We start from the raw sequence: 14531 nt of genomic DNA, 5'->3' as shown, positions 1-14531 counted from the left end.
CACACACGAACGCGCACATGACCAATGAGGGCACGAGATAAGTTTGTGCACAGATGGAAGGCTGACAGGCAGGTAGGCCATCCAGTTATTTTAGCCGGGCCGGCTCAGATAATTGGTCGTGCTTTTTGCAGTACTACGGCTTCCACAGATGACATTTTTTTATGGATTTTTTGTCAAAGCACTTAAGATATTCATTGCTATCGGGATGTTAAGAGCATTCCATGGAATATAACAAAAAGTGTATCTCCAGCCAGTTTCTCAAACTTACCTACCCTACCTTTAACAACTGGTTTGTTTGGAGATGTCTGAACGATAAAGGAAGTTTTAGACCTGTATAGACTGCAAACAGTATTACAACATGTGTTTCGTCCTACTTTCAATAAGCACACATTGCATTGGTTATGTATCATTAGCGATTATCAGACTCAGAGTTTGTATTCTAAACTCATCTAGTTGGCAAAGCTTTTTGGTAATTGGTCCAGATGTGGGGACAGCAAATGATCAAAATATCAAAGCTCCCTGCAACACGTAGACCTGTAACAATACAAGTCGACTAAACTTGTCTGTGATTTCAATCGGTAAACAGTTTCCTTCTTTTTTTTAAATGACCAGTACACACATTGGAATCAGAAATTCACATATTAAAAACTTCAAATATAAACTGGAACAGTATCCCCTTTTGCTTTTTAGCCAGGGAAAATGTGTATGTCACTTTAATAATGTCTAAACATGAGGAAGATAAAACCTAACCAAAAGAGCTGCAGTCAGAGGCGGGGCAAAACTGGAAGGGCAACATTTCATAATCCTTAAATCAAACTCAAGGTCTGCAAGTCTTGAAGTAGTGTTTCGACAGTGGAGACAATTCTGTTTCTCTATAAATAAATATTAAACTCATACAGTCGTCAGCTCTTACTCAACTACACATCAGGGTCTCTGCTACAAGGGTGAGTAGAGCTGTCAATATTTAACTATAACTGTATTTTTTTGTTTGAAGACAATCTTGCTAAACCTTTTATGTTGCTGTAATATAATAACTGTAACTTGTATATTTACATGCCAGGTTTTATATTGATTACTGGTAAAATGGCTTATGAATCAAAGACATCTGTAAACATGTGATTGTGAGCATGGGCGGCGCCATGATCTTTTTGCTGCAGTAGCTTAGCAGTTGCTATATGACAGCACGGCGTTGCTAGTTAATTTTCAAAATAAATAAACAAACAATACCAGTGGGCCAAGCACGAGCCTGTTGATATTGTAGCGTTCACCGCTATTCAAGATCACAGATCATGAGCCTTCAATGTCGAAAACGTTCTCTTTATTTTATGGTATTGACGGCCACAGCCACGCCTTACAGAGCCAATCAATAGTATAACACTCATTATGACTTTTCCCCACACTCGAACACAACTCCTACCGTCTCGTACTCCCTACACACACACACCGGAAAACGCACACACACACCTGGAAGGGGCGGTCTCCCTAACTCCCACCAACAACATTGCCTAAATAACTTTACAAATGTACTAAACTGTGCACATCTGATAACTGAAATAACTATTAACTTGGACACGCTACAATATTATCATTAATATTTACATTAAAACAAAATTGACCCGCGAACACCATGAACAGTAACAGCTTTCGAACACAACACAAGGGTTAATAATGTCTAAACATGAGGAAGATAAAACCTAACCAAAAGAGCTGCAGTAAGAGGTGGGGCAAAACTGGAAGTGCAACCTATCATAATCCTAAAATCAAACTCAAGGCATGCAAGTTTTGCAGTAGTGTTTCGACAGTGGAGACAATTCTGTTTCTCCATAAATAAATATTAAACTCATCCAGTCGTCCGCTCTTATTCAACTACACATCAGGGTCTCTGCTACAAGGGTGAGTAGAGCTGTCAATATTTAACTATAACTGTATTTTTTTGTTTGAAGACAATCTTGCTACACCTTTTGTGCAATTGTTGCTGCATGTACTCAAAAGTATAACATTTTAAAAAACGATTCGATTTGTATGGGATATGTCAGACATATTGGACACAATCTCCTAAAGGTACAAATAAGCTTCAGGACTCAGGGTGGGGTCTTCTCTATGGCAGCAGTTGGCATTTGAAGAATGTTGATGCTGGTAGATGTTGGACTGGCTGAGTGAGTTTCGGCCTGTTTTGCCGGGGAGCTGCGGGACAAACAGCCGTCAGCAACAGGAAGTCAAAGTGTTTCTGAGTGATCTCAGATCAGATCTGATCTGTGAGATTTGTGAAATGCACACTCGATACAGCACAGCTTTGGTAAGGGAAACCATAGAGATCAGGCTCCTCCAACAATTCAACACAATATAGACTAGATACATCATAATATAATATAAAATAAAAGACTAATACAGGAAGTAAAGAGGTTCTGCTTTTAATATAAAAACCTAAAAATAGTGTTTACCAATTCTGCTAAAATATTATTATTATTATTAAATAATAATGATTACAAAAATGTAATAAAATATATTATTATTATTATAATACAATATTATATTACATTACATGTTACTTGTTAGATGCTTTTATCCAAAGCGACTTACATACTCAATACTGTGGACAATCCCCAAAGGAGCAATTTGGGGTGAAGTGTCTTGCACAGGGACACAACGACATGCTGACTGCAGTGGGGTTTGAACCTGTGACCATCTGACCCCATACCAAGGCTCTATCCACTGAGCCACGAGCCACACGCCTCCCTCCCTTTTATCATAATACTAATAACACTACTACTAATAATAACTACAATAATAATAATAATTCATGTTGGTACATAATCTGAATTATGGATTGTATTTTTATGGAATTCTTGAATTTATAAGTTTCAAAGAGAAAAACTAAATATCAGTGATATTACAACAACAACAATAATATTGTGAATAAGATACAGAGATGTTTGCACAGAGATTTCCTCAGGTAAATTGTTTTATATATTTGAGTAACTAAGAAATATTTTAATATATTTTGCAACTTAATGTAAAGTAACCTTGATTTAAGTGGTTCAATCACTGGCAGATATCATTCTCTACTGTCTCTTTTTTTCTTGGCGCAATGAGGACATTTAACATGTTGTTATGTTTCAGCATTAAGGCCGCTACACACCCACCTGAGACCAAAGAACACGTACCGAAGGCGTCCCGACTTTTCCCGACTTTTACGTCAGCTACGTCGCCTGCGTCGGCTACGCCGCCCGCCTACGAACACACCGCAAATACTTCAGTCGACGAGTGGCAATAACTGTCCTTACCAGCAGGCAGCGGTAGTGTGAACAGCCAATCAGAGTGATTGCTTGTCCCGACTTTCTCTGATCTCCCGCGGTCAACATGTTGACGGTGCGGGACACACAAACCTGAGTAGGGCGCCGCGAATGCCCGACGGCCTCTGACGGCCTCTGACGGCCTCTGACGGCCTCTGACTCCCAAAATCGGGCTGGTGTGTCCGGGCCTTTAGGCAACAACCTCATCAATCGAGACCCAATATCTCACGAGGAAAAAGTGAGAACAGGATAATATGATTGCTTTAATTCAGGCAACAAAATGCCATAATGATCCATAAGGGATGCTGCCTGAGATAAAACACTCTTCTTCCTTGTTATCTTGACCACTAATGTTACATATTCAATGTCTAAAAGGCCTTTAGTTTATTTGATTGTATATAGATTTCTGATTTAGAGTAGATACAGTATATTGTACTTTTAGAATCCACGTCCAATGGATGTGTAGGATCTATAGTTTGATAGATATTACGAAGATTATTTGAGGTCTCCTCAGGAGAACGTTAATATACTACGTCTTTCCCCACAGCATTCATGTAAAGTTGGCGTCAACCCTCACGGGGTGAAAACTGTATTTCCGGTCTCAAAGTTTTCATAATAAAACCGGAAGTATTCCCCTCACTGTCAAATGATTTCACAGTGATATATCTACAGTACTCATCATGGACTCGGATAAGGTTGTCTCGACTACAACATTACTTGTAACTGAATCTCTGTGGTGAGGAGTTTTGATTCACTTCTGGGTTGCGGTCGGATAATCCAAAATTCAGCTCCTAACGTCTAATCCTATCATCTATTCCTTGACCTGTGAGTGAAACGTCATGGGGTTAAGGGATAGTGGATAGGAGAATTCAAAAGGATTTAGGAGAAGAGACTGCGGTACTTTAGAGAATCCGACTGCACTTTCACTATCCGACGTGTTTATGATGCGCCAGCGGACGTCATAAATGTGCGCCTGCTGCTGTGGGGAAACTATGGAAACTACAGTTTTCTATACAGCGGACTACAACATGAATGTATAATAAGAACGAGGGACTACTGTAAACTCATCTAGAGACTCTGCACCGTGCTCTGATGCTGTTGTTTTATGCGTTATGAACGGGGACAACAGAGAAACATATTCTTCATGACCAAAGTTGGAATTGAAATTAAAAAGGAAAGTGAAACTTATGCTCGTCACCCTCTCCCTCCGGTCCACATTAATACAAATGATCCCAATACGTATGATTGTATGAAAAGATCTTAAAATCAATACAAATGTATTTATTATAAACGTTAGTCCTTAACATCTATCACTGTGTATATCACCATTCAAACATCTTTTAAAAGTTGAACAAACCCCACACAGCTCAGTAAAGACTGTGAAATGTTGACTTTATTTGATCATTTCAGTAAAAACTAACGTTCATATTTCTCTTTTTGATTATAATACTGATGAACGTTCAAAACAAAGCACTTTGGCAAGTTACCACATACGTTTTAAAATGCTTAATAAGCACCGTAACTTTCATGATATAATTTCTCGGTCATAATCGGTTGTTTCCGTGAGCGGCCGACTGTTGTGTGACGGCAAATGCTGCGGCTGCAAGGCATTGTGGGGCAGCATTTTCTCCTCTCCTTTAGGTTAGGGAGGTCCAGTGGTTCCTAAACTAAAGGAGATTATAAAGGAAGTTTGAAACCTCCTTTCCTATCATCTAGAGCAGCGGTTTTCAAAGTGTGAGGCGCGCCTCCCCTGGGGGGCGCCAGAGAGCTTCAGGGGAGGCGCAGCGTGAGAAAAAATAATAACGAGAAAAAGACGAGTAAAGTGACATTTGCACACTTTTGCCTGTCTGTGGAGACCGAGTTCCCCCACCTCGCCAAAAAGGCTGTTAAAGTGCTCACTCCCTTCACCTCCACCTACCTGTGTGAGTGCGGGTTTTCCGCATTGACTCTGATCAAAGGAAGTGCCGGTCAAGGCTGCAGCCAGAGGATGATCTGCGTTTATTCCTGTGTGCATCAAAGACGCAGACTCATTGTTCCCACTAAAGTAGGGGTGAGTGTAATAAGGAGATAAAGTTGACGTTCAGTGTGTTGCCGGGAGCATATAAGGATGTATCCACGATGTTGAAAATGTTAAAAATGTTTAAAAGATATGTGTTGAGAACACGGCGTGCGAAAATATACGGGTCGTGCTGCAGCTAGATGTGCCTGTCCTCTGTAAGAAGGTGTCGGCGACTGACATGCAAGGAAGAACGGCTGTCCACAGGCTGTTCCAACTTTAACAACTTTATTAACTTCCAGGGTAGTGAATTGAACATGCTATTGTAATTGGGTGTGTGGTATATTTTCATGCACGGACACGCATGTTCCACAACACACAAACTGAACAACACTCAATTGTACGATCGCTACCAGTGTCCTTGCGATCTTGTTATAACAAGTCAACAAGTGCACGTTATTACTGATGCAATATGGTTGAGACCATTCGGGCTTATTCTAGAGGGGTGCAAGGAATAGTCCAAGTAGTGGAGGAGTTTTATACAATATGTTTAAAACATAAAGATAAAAAGGTTTTAAAAAGTGATTGTTTAATGTTTTAAGGAGGTGACGCTACTCAGCCAATCAAATCGGTGCAGTCAGTGAGTCAGCACAATAGATTCAAACACTCACAGAGACGAGACAAGAGGAGAGAAACAGTCGGAATAATTTCAAATGGCGGAAGGTAGACAGCGAAAACAGAGCATTTAATGACATGTTCTCTTACTGGACCTCTTTGAAATGCAATGTAATAACAACAATAATAATAATAATAATAATAATAGCAATAATAATTGGGAGGGGGGGCGCGGCTGTTCATATGTTCTCTGAGGGGAGGCTCACCTTCCCACACTTTGAAAACCCCTGATCTAGAGAATTTGAACGGCACTTATCATGGCTGCCACTGAGGGACTTCCGGGTAATTTCACTCCGTTAGGAAGGTTCCTAAGCTAAATGGACTATTCGACTTCAGCCGTGCTCTCCTGCTCTTATTACTTTTTGCTGATCACTTCCTACATAAAGCTTTTACCCATTTCCTCTAGCTGTTTCAAAATAAAATATTTCCATTAGAGAAACAGTTGGAGTCTTTTGATGTGAAGCAGCTAGAGGAAATGAATAATTATGGTCAAACAGTAAGCAGTGTTATTTTTCAATAGAAAAATGATCGACAAAACATGTATTTTCATTGCTGTTAGCCAGAGTTGCATGCTTGAACCTGTCAGAGTTAAATGGTCACGGTTGCTCATGGCTTGTTACAAATTATCAAACTTCTTTCTTTAAAACAATATATATTATGAATTGATGATTTATGTTTCAAATGTTCCTATTTTCTTTCTCATGTGTGTAGATATGGCTGCTGCAAGCTACCTGCCATCTGAAGATCAGTTTCTCTGCTCCATCTGTCTGGATGTGTTCGCTGATCCAGTCGCTATACCATGTGGACACAACTTCTGTAAAGACTGCATCACTGAACACTGGGATATAAGTGACAAGTACCAGTGTCCCATGTGTAAAAAAGAGTTCAACACAAGACCTGAGCTTCACATTAACACTTTCATCTCTGAGATGGTCGCTCAGTTCAGACAGTCGGCTCAACAGAAAGCCAGCAGCAGCAGCAGCAGCAGCAGCTCAGAGCAACAAGTATTCAAACCAGGAAAGGTTTTCTGTGACGTCTGCACTGAAACCAAACTGAAGGCCCTGAAGTCCTGCCTGGTGTGTCTGACCTCCTACTGTGAGACTCACCTGGAGCCTCATCTGACAAAGTCAGGTCTGAAAAGACATCAGCTGATCGACCCTGTGGAGAACCTGGAAGACAGGATGTGTCCGAAGCACGATAAACCTCTGGAGCTGTTCTGTAAGACCGACCAGACATGTGTCTGCATGCTCTGCACTGTTTTAGACCACAAGATGCATGATGTGGTTCCTCTGAAAGAAGGATATGAAGGTAAAAAGGCAGCGCTGGGAAAGAAAGAGGCTAGAATTCAGGAAATGATCCAGAAGAGACAACTGAAGATTCAGGAGATCAAACACTCAGTGGACCTCAGTAAGAAAGAAGCAGACAGAGAAAAAGCAAAAGGTTTTCAGGTCTTCACTGCTCTGAAGGAGTCTGTTGAGAGAAACCTGAATGAGTTCATCCAAACAATAGTAGACAAGCAGAACATGAGAATGAAATGGGCTGAAGACTTCATCAAAGAGCTGGAACAGGAAATCTCTCAGCTGAAGAAGAGAAGCTCTGTGGCGGAGCATCTCTCACGGTCTGAAGACCACCTCCACGTTCTCCAGGGTTTCCAGTCCCTAAACATCCAACACCCATCACCCACTAAGGACTGGACAAAGGTCAGCATCCCTCTATCATCATATGAAGGGACTGTGGTGAGAGCTGTGGTTCAGCTGGAGCAGACACTCAGCCAAGAGATGAAGAAGCTGCTTGAAGCTGAGCTGAAGAGGGTCCAGAAGTACGCAGTGGATGTGACTCTTGATCCTAATACAGCACATCCTGATCTCAACCTTTCTGGTGATGGGAAACAAGTCCGGGATAGTGATGTTGAAAAGAATATCCCAGACAACCCTGAGAGATTTTCTAAATGTACTTGTGTTTTAGGAAAGCAGAGTTTCTCTTCAGGCAGATTTTACTTTGAGGTTCAAGTTAAAGGAAAGACCGACTGGGATTTAGGAGTGGCCAGAGGGTCGATCAACAGGAAGGGAGGAATCTCACCGAGTCCTGAAGATGGTTTCTGGACGATATTGTTGAGAAATGGAAATGAGTACAAAGCTCTTGCTGGTCCGTCAGTCCTTCTTTCTCTGAAGTCTCGGCCTCAGAAGGTGGGGGTGTTTGTGGATTATGAGGAGGGTCGGGTCTCCTTTTATGACGTAGATGCTGCAGCTCTGATCTACTCCTTTACTGGCTGCTCCTTCACTGAGAAACTCTACCCATTCTTCCGCCCTGGTGTTAAATGTGGACGTAAAAACTCTGCACCTCTGATCATCTCACCTGTCAACTAATCACTCATCTTATTTAATGTGTTGATTTGTTTTCATTCATTCAACAAACATCGATATTTAGAGTCAAAACTGTATAGTTTCCATCTTATTTTCTACAAAATAAGTTTAATGTGGTGATTGATTTACATATGGTTTAGATTCTGTATACAACACTTACGTGGATGATTTAATCTATTCAACAATCAAATCATGATCTCTTCAACACTTTATCGTAACACATGTGGAGAATATCTATATGAACGTTGGATAAAGCTACAGATTAATTGTAACTTTAAAAAAAAAGAAGGTTGTTTCTAATGACACCAAATGTGTCAGTTAGAATTGATAACATTAAATGTTTTATAATCAATTGTTGTAAAGCTTCATTAAAGAGAAAGGCCTATTACGTGCCTCTACTGTATATGTGTATGTGTAATAGTTATACTGCTAGAAAAAGTTAAATGAAGCTAAATAATATGATAAATCCTCATTTGTGTTTAAAATGGTTTGGTTAATAACTGTTAACTTGTATATTTACATGCCAGGTTTTATATTGATTACTGGTAAAAAGGCGTATGAATCAAAGACATCTGTAAATATGTGATTGTGAGTTAAGAAAACAGTAAACTAGATGTTTGGTCTGAGAAAGCAGGGACTCCAGCACTAAACACTGAACAGGAAAGCCTGGTTTACACATCAGTTGTATTTCATGACACATTTCCTGAGGCTAATTCACAATTAAAAAAAATATAAGTTGATTTATTTTTGTGTGAAGAGCTTGTTGGATGAAAGGTTTGTTTCCACTATCAGTGATTGGATATTGGATATATATCTGTAAATATTGAACACAAGGTCTGAAGTTTTAACTCATCATGCATACACGAAACCCTCCTTTTCTTATACTTTGAAAAAATGCCTTATCAAATTATTTCCCTCCCAGCACATTTTTATAATCACTGAATTAAACAAGAACTCAATGAGAAACGATTAAATATGTTGTCTTTCATCCAAGATAACGTTCTTGATAAGCACAATTTTAAATAAAAAATACAAATATACTAATTTCAAGGTCACTGGTCTTTGTTGTTTGTGTGAGTAATGTGTTCAGTGTTATTTCAGATGACAGGAAACAAGTCTTAAAAACACAATAGGAAAACTTGATGGGTTTCCGTATGTCAAGGATCAAAACCAATCTATAAATCAGGCAAGATTTTTTAAAAACATGGCAAATAGCCTTTTATTTTATTTTATATTGCAGTGGCTCAAAACTCAGTATATGTTAAGGTCAGCAGGATTACATTTTAGCTGATTTTAGATTCTAAACAACTATAACTGCTGTTTTATTTGTTGCTCAAAGTGATGCATGAAACATCTCCTCACATTTGTATAAGGCCTTTTGAGCCAGATTTAAAAATAGTCAAGAAATGGTATTGCAAAAATAGTACTGTGGTATTTAATGCAAGTTTAACAGGATAATACCATATAGACCTCAGCACTGAGTTCATTGTGTTGTTGTTGTTGTACTACAGTAACACACTTCCACTACTTCCTGGTGTTCTGGCACAGAGTGTCCACTGGATGGAGCACAACACAAAGGAGAGATCAGCATGGAGTCACTGTACTGTAAACCAAACACTGATATATGAGGAGACACAGTTTGTGACAAACATGTACAGGATAACCTCTCATGTTGACCAAGGACAAATGGGTTTTTCAAATGGTGGTCAATGTAATAGTTCAACTATGACCATGCTACCTGCATATGTCTTTTCAAGAGATTTTAGTTGGAGGTAAAAAATAAGCCTGATGTTACAACAGTTTACATTTTTCTAAGGCATCCATCAATGATCCTAATTAACCAGGAAGATTTTTTGGGCTAAGGGTAGCAAGTGATATAAAGTATTCTTACTCTTCTGCTTGTCATAGAGTGCCTACAGAGCTCAGTGATTTGCTTTAACACAAATAAACTCATCTGTAGGTACAGTAACATCTTCACCTCATGTAAAGTCAGGAAAACTCTGAAAGTTGAGAATCAAAATCCCTCTAAAAAGAGATGCAGTAACAGGTAGTAGTTGAGAGGGATAAGACACATTGGTTTCTCTCAAAAGGAACCTAAAACTAACTGAGTTCATCAGGTTTAGAGACTCTGCTAAACACTGTCTCTGCAGCTGATACAATGTTTTACAAAGCAACATAATATTTTGATTCTCCTCTGTCTGAATAAATAATATACTATAGCCTATGCATTTTGATTGATGCAGCCATCAGACAACTTTCCTCTGTGGAAACTCAGCCTCAGGGTGGGGCATTAACTTTGGCATCAGTTCACTGACATTTAACAACTGGTTTGTTTGGAGATGTCTGAACGATAAAGGAAGTGTAGGCCTCTATAGACTGCAAACAGTATTACAACATGTTTTTCGTCCTACTTTCAATAAGCACACATTGCATTGGTTATGTATCATTAGCGATTATCAGACGCAGAGTTTGTATTCTAAACTCATCTTGGCAAAGCTTTTTGGTAATTGGTCCAGATGTGGGGACAGCAAATGACCAGACTATCAAAGCTCCCTGCAACACGTAGACCTGTAACAATTCAATTTGACTAAACTGGTCTGTGATTTGAATGGGTAAACAGTTTCCGGTAACACTTTATATTAAAGGGGACCTATCATGCAAAATGCACTTTTGTACGTCTTTTATACATTAATATGTGTCCCCGGTGTTCCAGGGAACTCACCAAGTGTCAGAAAACACAACCCTCTCTATTTTCCTCCATAGCCAAATCTCTAAAAAAGGGGCTGCAACGGATCTGATCAAAACTGATCCAGATTTGAACACTGTCCTGACGTCAGGACGGTGGCGCTACGGTTATTGGGCCAACTCCACCAATCAGGAGACAGCCACGGCCATTGCCGTTCGAAAGCGCTGGAGACGCTGTAGTACATATGCCAGGCCAGTAGATGGTGCTGTTCTCACTGAATCTGCCCAGAGCTAGAAATGGTCAAATTGAGCAAAATGAGGCATGGCTAAAATGCATGATCTGTTTGGTATTTTGAAAAAAAAAAAGTATAAATATGCCTTATATAGGTATGGTCCTACACTATATTATTCAAATATAGCATGATAGGTCCACTTTAAGGTACACAAATTCACCATCAACTAGTTGTTCATAAACATACATATTAGCAGTATATTGGCTCTATATTAGTCATTATAAAACACTTATTAATGCCTTATTCTACATGACCATATTCTGCAAGTAATAGGCCATTAGTTCAGAGTGTTTCCTCAACAACCCTCTAATTTGTGCTTATTTATTGAAAGTAAGGAAGTTGTTGTACATGAGCTTTGGTCTCAATATGCTCTGCTCAATATGGGCCTAATAAGGCACTAGTAGGCTACCACACGAATAGTAATTCTCCCATAATAACACTTAACAAATATGATCTGTTCTTATGTAACAAGACATGAAACTTAAGTTTAAGTCTAAATAACTCAAAATTAGGTATCCATTCTTTAGACTGACAAACGTTTTTTTGGATACTCGTCATTGTCCTTTTCGTTCACAACTTCTCCACATTTTGAAGTGTTTCCCGAGCCAGAACGACCTATCTTTCTTCCTGGCTTGCTCTATAATGATCCAATACAAATGCAATACCAACAACAACTCAACAGCAACAACCCACACATTGCGCATTGTTTAGAGCGGTTATAAAGTGTAAAATATTTCAACCTGTCACCTGTCAGAATCAAGACGAGGCAGTGCATTGAATCGCGTAATTGGACCGCGAACCAGTCAAGTGATTCATTCAGGCAATGAAGCAGTTGCTGATTCGGACGTCATATGTCACGTGATTTGAAGCAAGCTTCGAAGCACTGCTTCTATGGAATTGTAGTCCAGGGGTTTGAAGCATGTATCGAAGCTTCAGTCTCACACTGCCATCACTAGTCTGGTCTCCTTTTATGACGTAGATGCTGCAGCTCTGATCTACTCCTTTACTGGCTGCTTTTTGTACATTTGATGAAGGTACGTTGTCTACATTACTAATCATAATAATAAAACATGTCCCCAAAGCTGCGGAGTTTGGGTTTAGGGATGGATAGAAGACCGGCTGAGGTCGATCTGAGGGACCGTTGGGGTTGGTAAGGGGTGAGGAGGTCAGTGAGGTAGGGGGGGGGCAGATATTGCTGGGGGATAAAAAAAATGATTCCAGTGTGAAGGGACTCTCTTTACTTCAGTAGGCTACCTGTTGGATTTTCAGTTTGTAGCAAATATCACGGCATAACAACTGAGAATATTATCTTAACTGGAGTTAGCTGCAACTGAGAATATTAGCTTAACTGACGTTAGCTCCAACTGAAAATATTAGCTTAAAGATCTGGAGTTAGCTCCAACTGAGAATATTAGCTTAACTGGAGTTAGCTCCACTGAGCATATCGATTAGTAAAATACCGATTGCCAGCAGAAAGTCATGTTTATCATTTCATTTAAAACTTACCGCGACTCCACTTTTGCACAGTTTTCCACCGACAATCCTTCCAACTGACTTCAGTCTCTATGGCGCTTTTTTTTCGCGCTAATTGCTTCAAGTCAGATATGCTGCGTTCAAAAGACCCCGGAAATGGGAAAACTCCAACTTGAAGTTATACTAATTCCCACGGATACATAACCACAAGACAGCAAGAAGATACAACTACAAATACAATAGGGCTTAAGACCCATAGTAGTATTGAAAATATTTGATTTGATTTGAACAAAAAAAGAAAATAAATCTGTATTTCTAACAAAGAACTTGAAGGCTATTCATCGGCTTTTTCCAACTCAAAAATGGGACTTCCTAGTTCCCACGAATGCAGCATAGTTTAAATATGGGATGAAAAAGTTAATGTCAGAAAAACATATTAATAACTGTTTTCTTTAAGAAATGTATTGTTATTCATTATTAATAAAAATGATAATAGTTATTTAAATGACAATATTTAACCCAAATGTAAGACAAATTAAAACATTGTTTTATTTTTTATTTATTGGTGTTAGAATGTCACCCTCAGGATCAAAAAATGGTCACAGTTTGCCTCCAAGTCCCTTCCTCCAGCCACACTCTCTCATCCCCTGCCCTCTGCTTTACGATCTGTCCCTGTCTCAAGCCCCTGCTCACCTCCCAGGCCATGAACTTTCTCCCTAGACCTGCCATCCTCGAGCGATCTGATGCCCTCAGACTTTTTCACCAGACTTCATCATTCCCCTGCTCACCTTTTCTCACTTCTCTCATCAGCCACTCACTACATGTACCGGTCAAGATCCTTTTTTCTTTGTCATTTCATTCCAGCTGCTATATAGCTGTCTTGAGTTTTTGCTTTTGAACTTCTGTCACCCGATCCTGGACCAGAACCTGCTTACCTCCCTGCATATTGTCTATCTACCCGTTACCCGTTCACCTGCCTGCCTGTTTGCCTACTTGCATCTGCCGTAAACTAATTTACAATAAAACATTGCACTGCTTCAGTCTGCCTGTCTGACTACATTTGAATCCCCTGCTTCCCGCACTTCCAACCCACACTTGTGGAGCAATCTAGAAGTTAGATCACACATGGCCTGTTAGCACCCAGTTTGGCTCGTTGATACCATATTATATGGCACAGTTTATTGTCCCAAGAAGACATTTGCAATCAAGTTTTGCACATACAGCAACTCCAAATTATCTCAACCAAATATACATTCAAAGATCAAGACCATAAAACAGTGAACTTCACAAGTCTGAACCTAATCACTCAGACACTTCACTTACACAATATAAAACAGTAAGTCAACTGACTATAGCATATGCAAGAGCAACTGTATATTAATAAAAACAAGATTGCCATTTAGAAGCACATTAAAGCCCCCCCCAAAACAATAATGGTCACACTGACCTGGGGTCAAAGATTGCGAGATTCACATTACATTATCTCCGTGTGTTTGCTTACACATATAGCACGTACCATGTTAGCCACAGTGGTTTGGGTTTGAATCCAAACATCTAGGTGATACTGTGACACTGAAAGTAAAAAAGAGTTTGAGTATCCGGCCTACGATGAGTGAAATACACGTCACATCTGTCTCCAGAGCGGCTCAGTGAGCTAACCCTGGATTAATGTTTCTCTTTACTTACTAAGAATAAGAAAAGTCTCAGTAAAATAAGTTTGATACTTTTGTAAGTGATTATTAATTAATATTAA

At 39.5% G+C, this 14531-nt stretch overlaps 2 protein-coding genes across 3 annotated transcripts in view; both read left to right on the top strand.

The window, feature by feature from the left end:
* LOC117481744 (E3 ubiquitin-protein ligase TRIM39-like) overlaps nt 1-14531 on the top strand; it is a 108530-nt gene that overhangs the window by 57884 nt on the left and 36115 nt on the right. The window lies entirely within an intron of this gene.
* LOC117481750 (E3 ubiquitin-protein ligase TRIM39-like) lies at nt 799-8936 on the top strand. Of its 2 annotated transcripts, none has more exons than XM_034129633.1 (2): nt 799-944; nt 6676-8936. In XM_034129633.1, exon 2 carries the CDS (start codon nt 6678-6680, stop codon nt 8328-8330), a length of 1653 nt encoding a protein of 550 aa, XP_033985524.1. In that variant the 5' UTR covers nt 799-944; nt 6676-6677; the 3' UTR covers nt 8331-8936. The 2 variants fall into 2 exon arrangements, with proteins under 2 accessions (XP_033985524.1, XP_033985525.1); XM_034129634.1 differs by lacking the exon at nt 799-944 and adding an exon at nt 1752-1893.

Source organism: Trematomus bernacchii, unplaced genomic scaffold (genome assembly GCF_902827165.1).
Source record: "Trematomus bernacchii unplaced genomic scaffold, fTreBer1.1, whole genome shotgun sequence".
In the NCBI taxonomy this organism is placed as follows: domain Eukaryota; kingdom Metazoa; phylum Chordata; class Actinopteri; order Perciformes; family Nototheniidae; genus Trematomus; species Trematomus bernacchii.
The sequence above is the reverse complement of the archived record's forward strand: the minus strand, read 5'-3'. Positions and strand labels throughout refer to the sequence as shown.

Coding starts and splice junctions, on each gene's coding strand:
- LOC117481750 (XM_034129633.1), top strand. CDS start 6,678: ATGGCTGCTGCAAGCTACCTGCCATCTGAAGATCAGTTTCTCTGCTCC.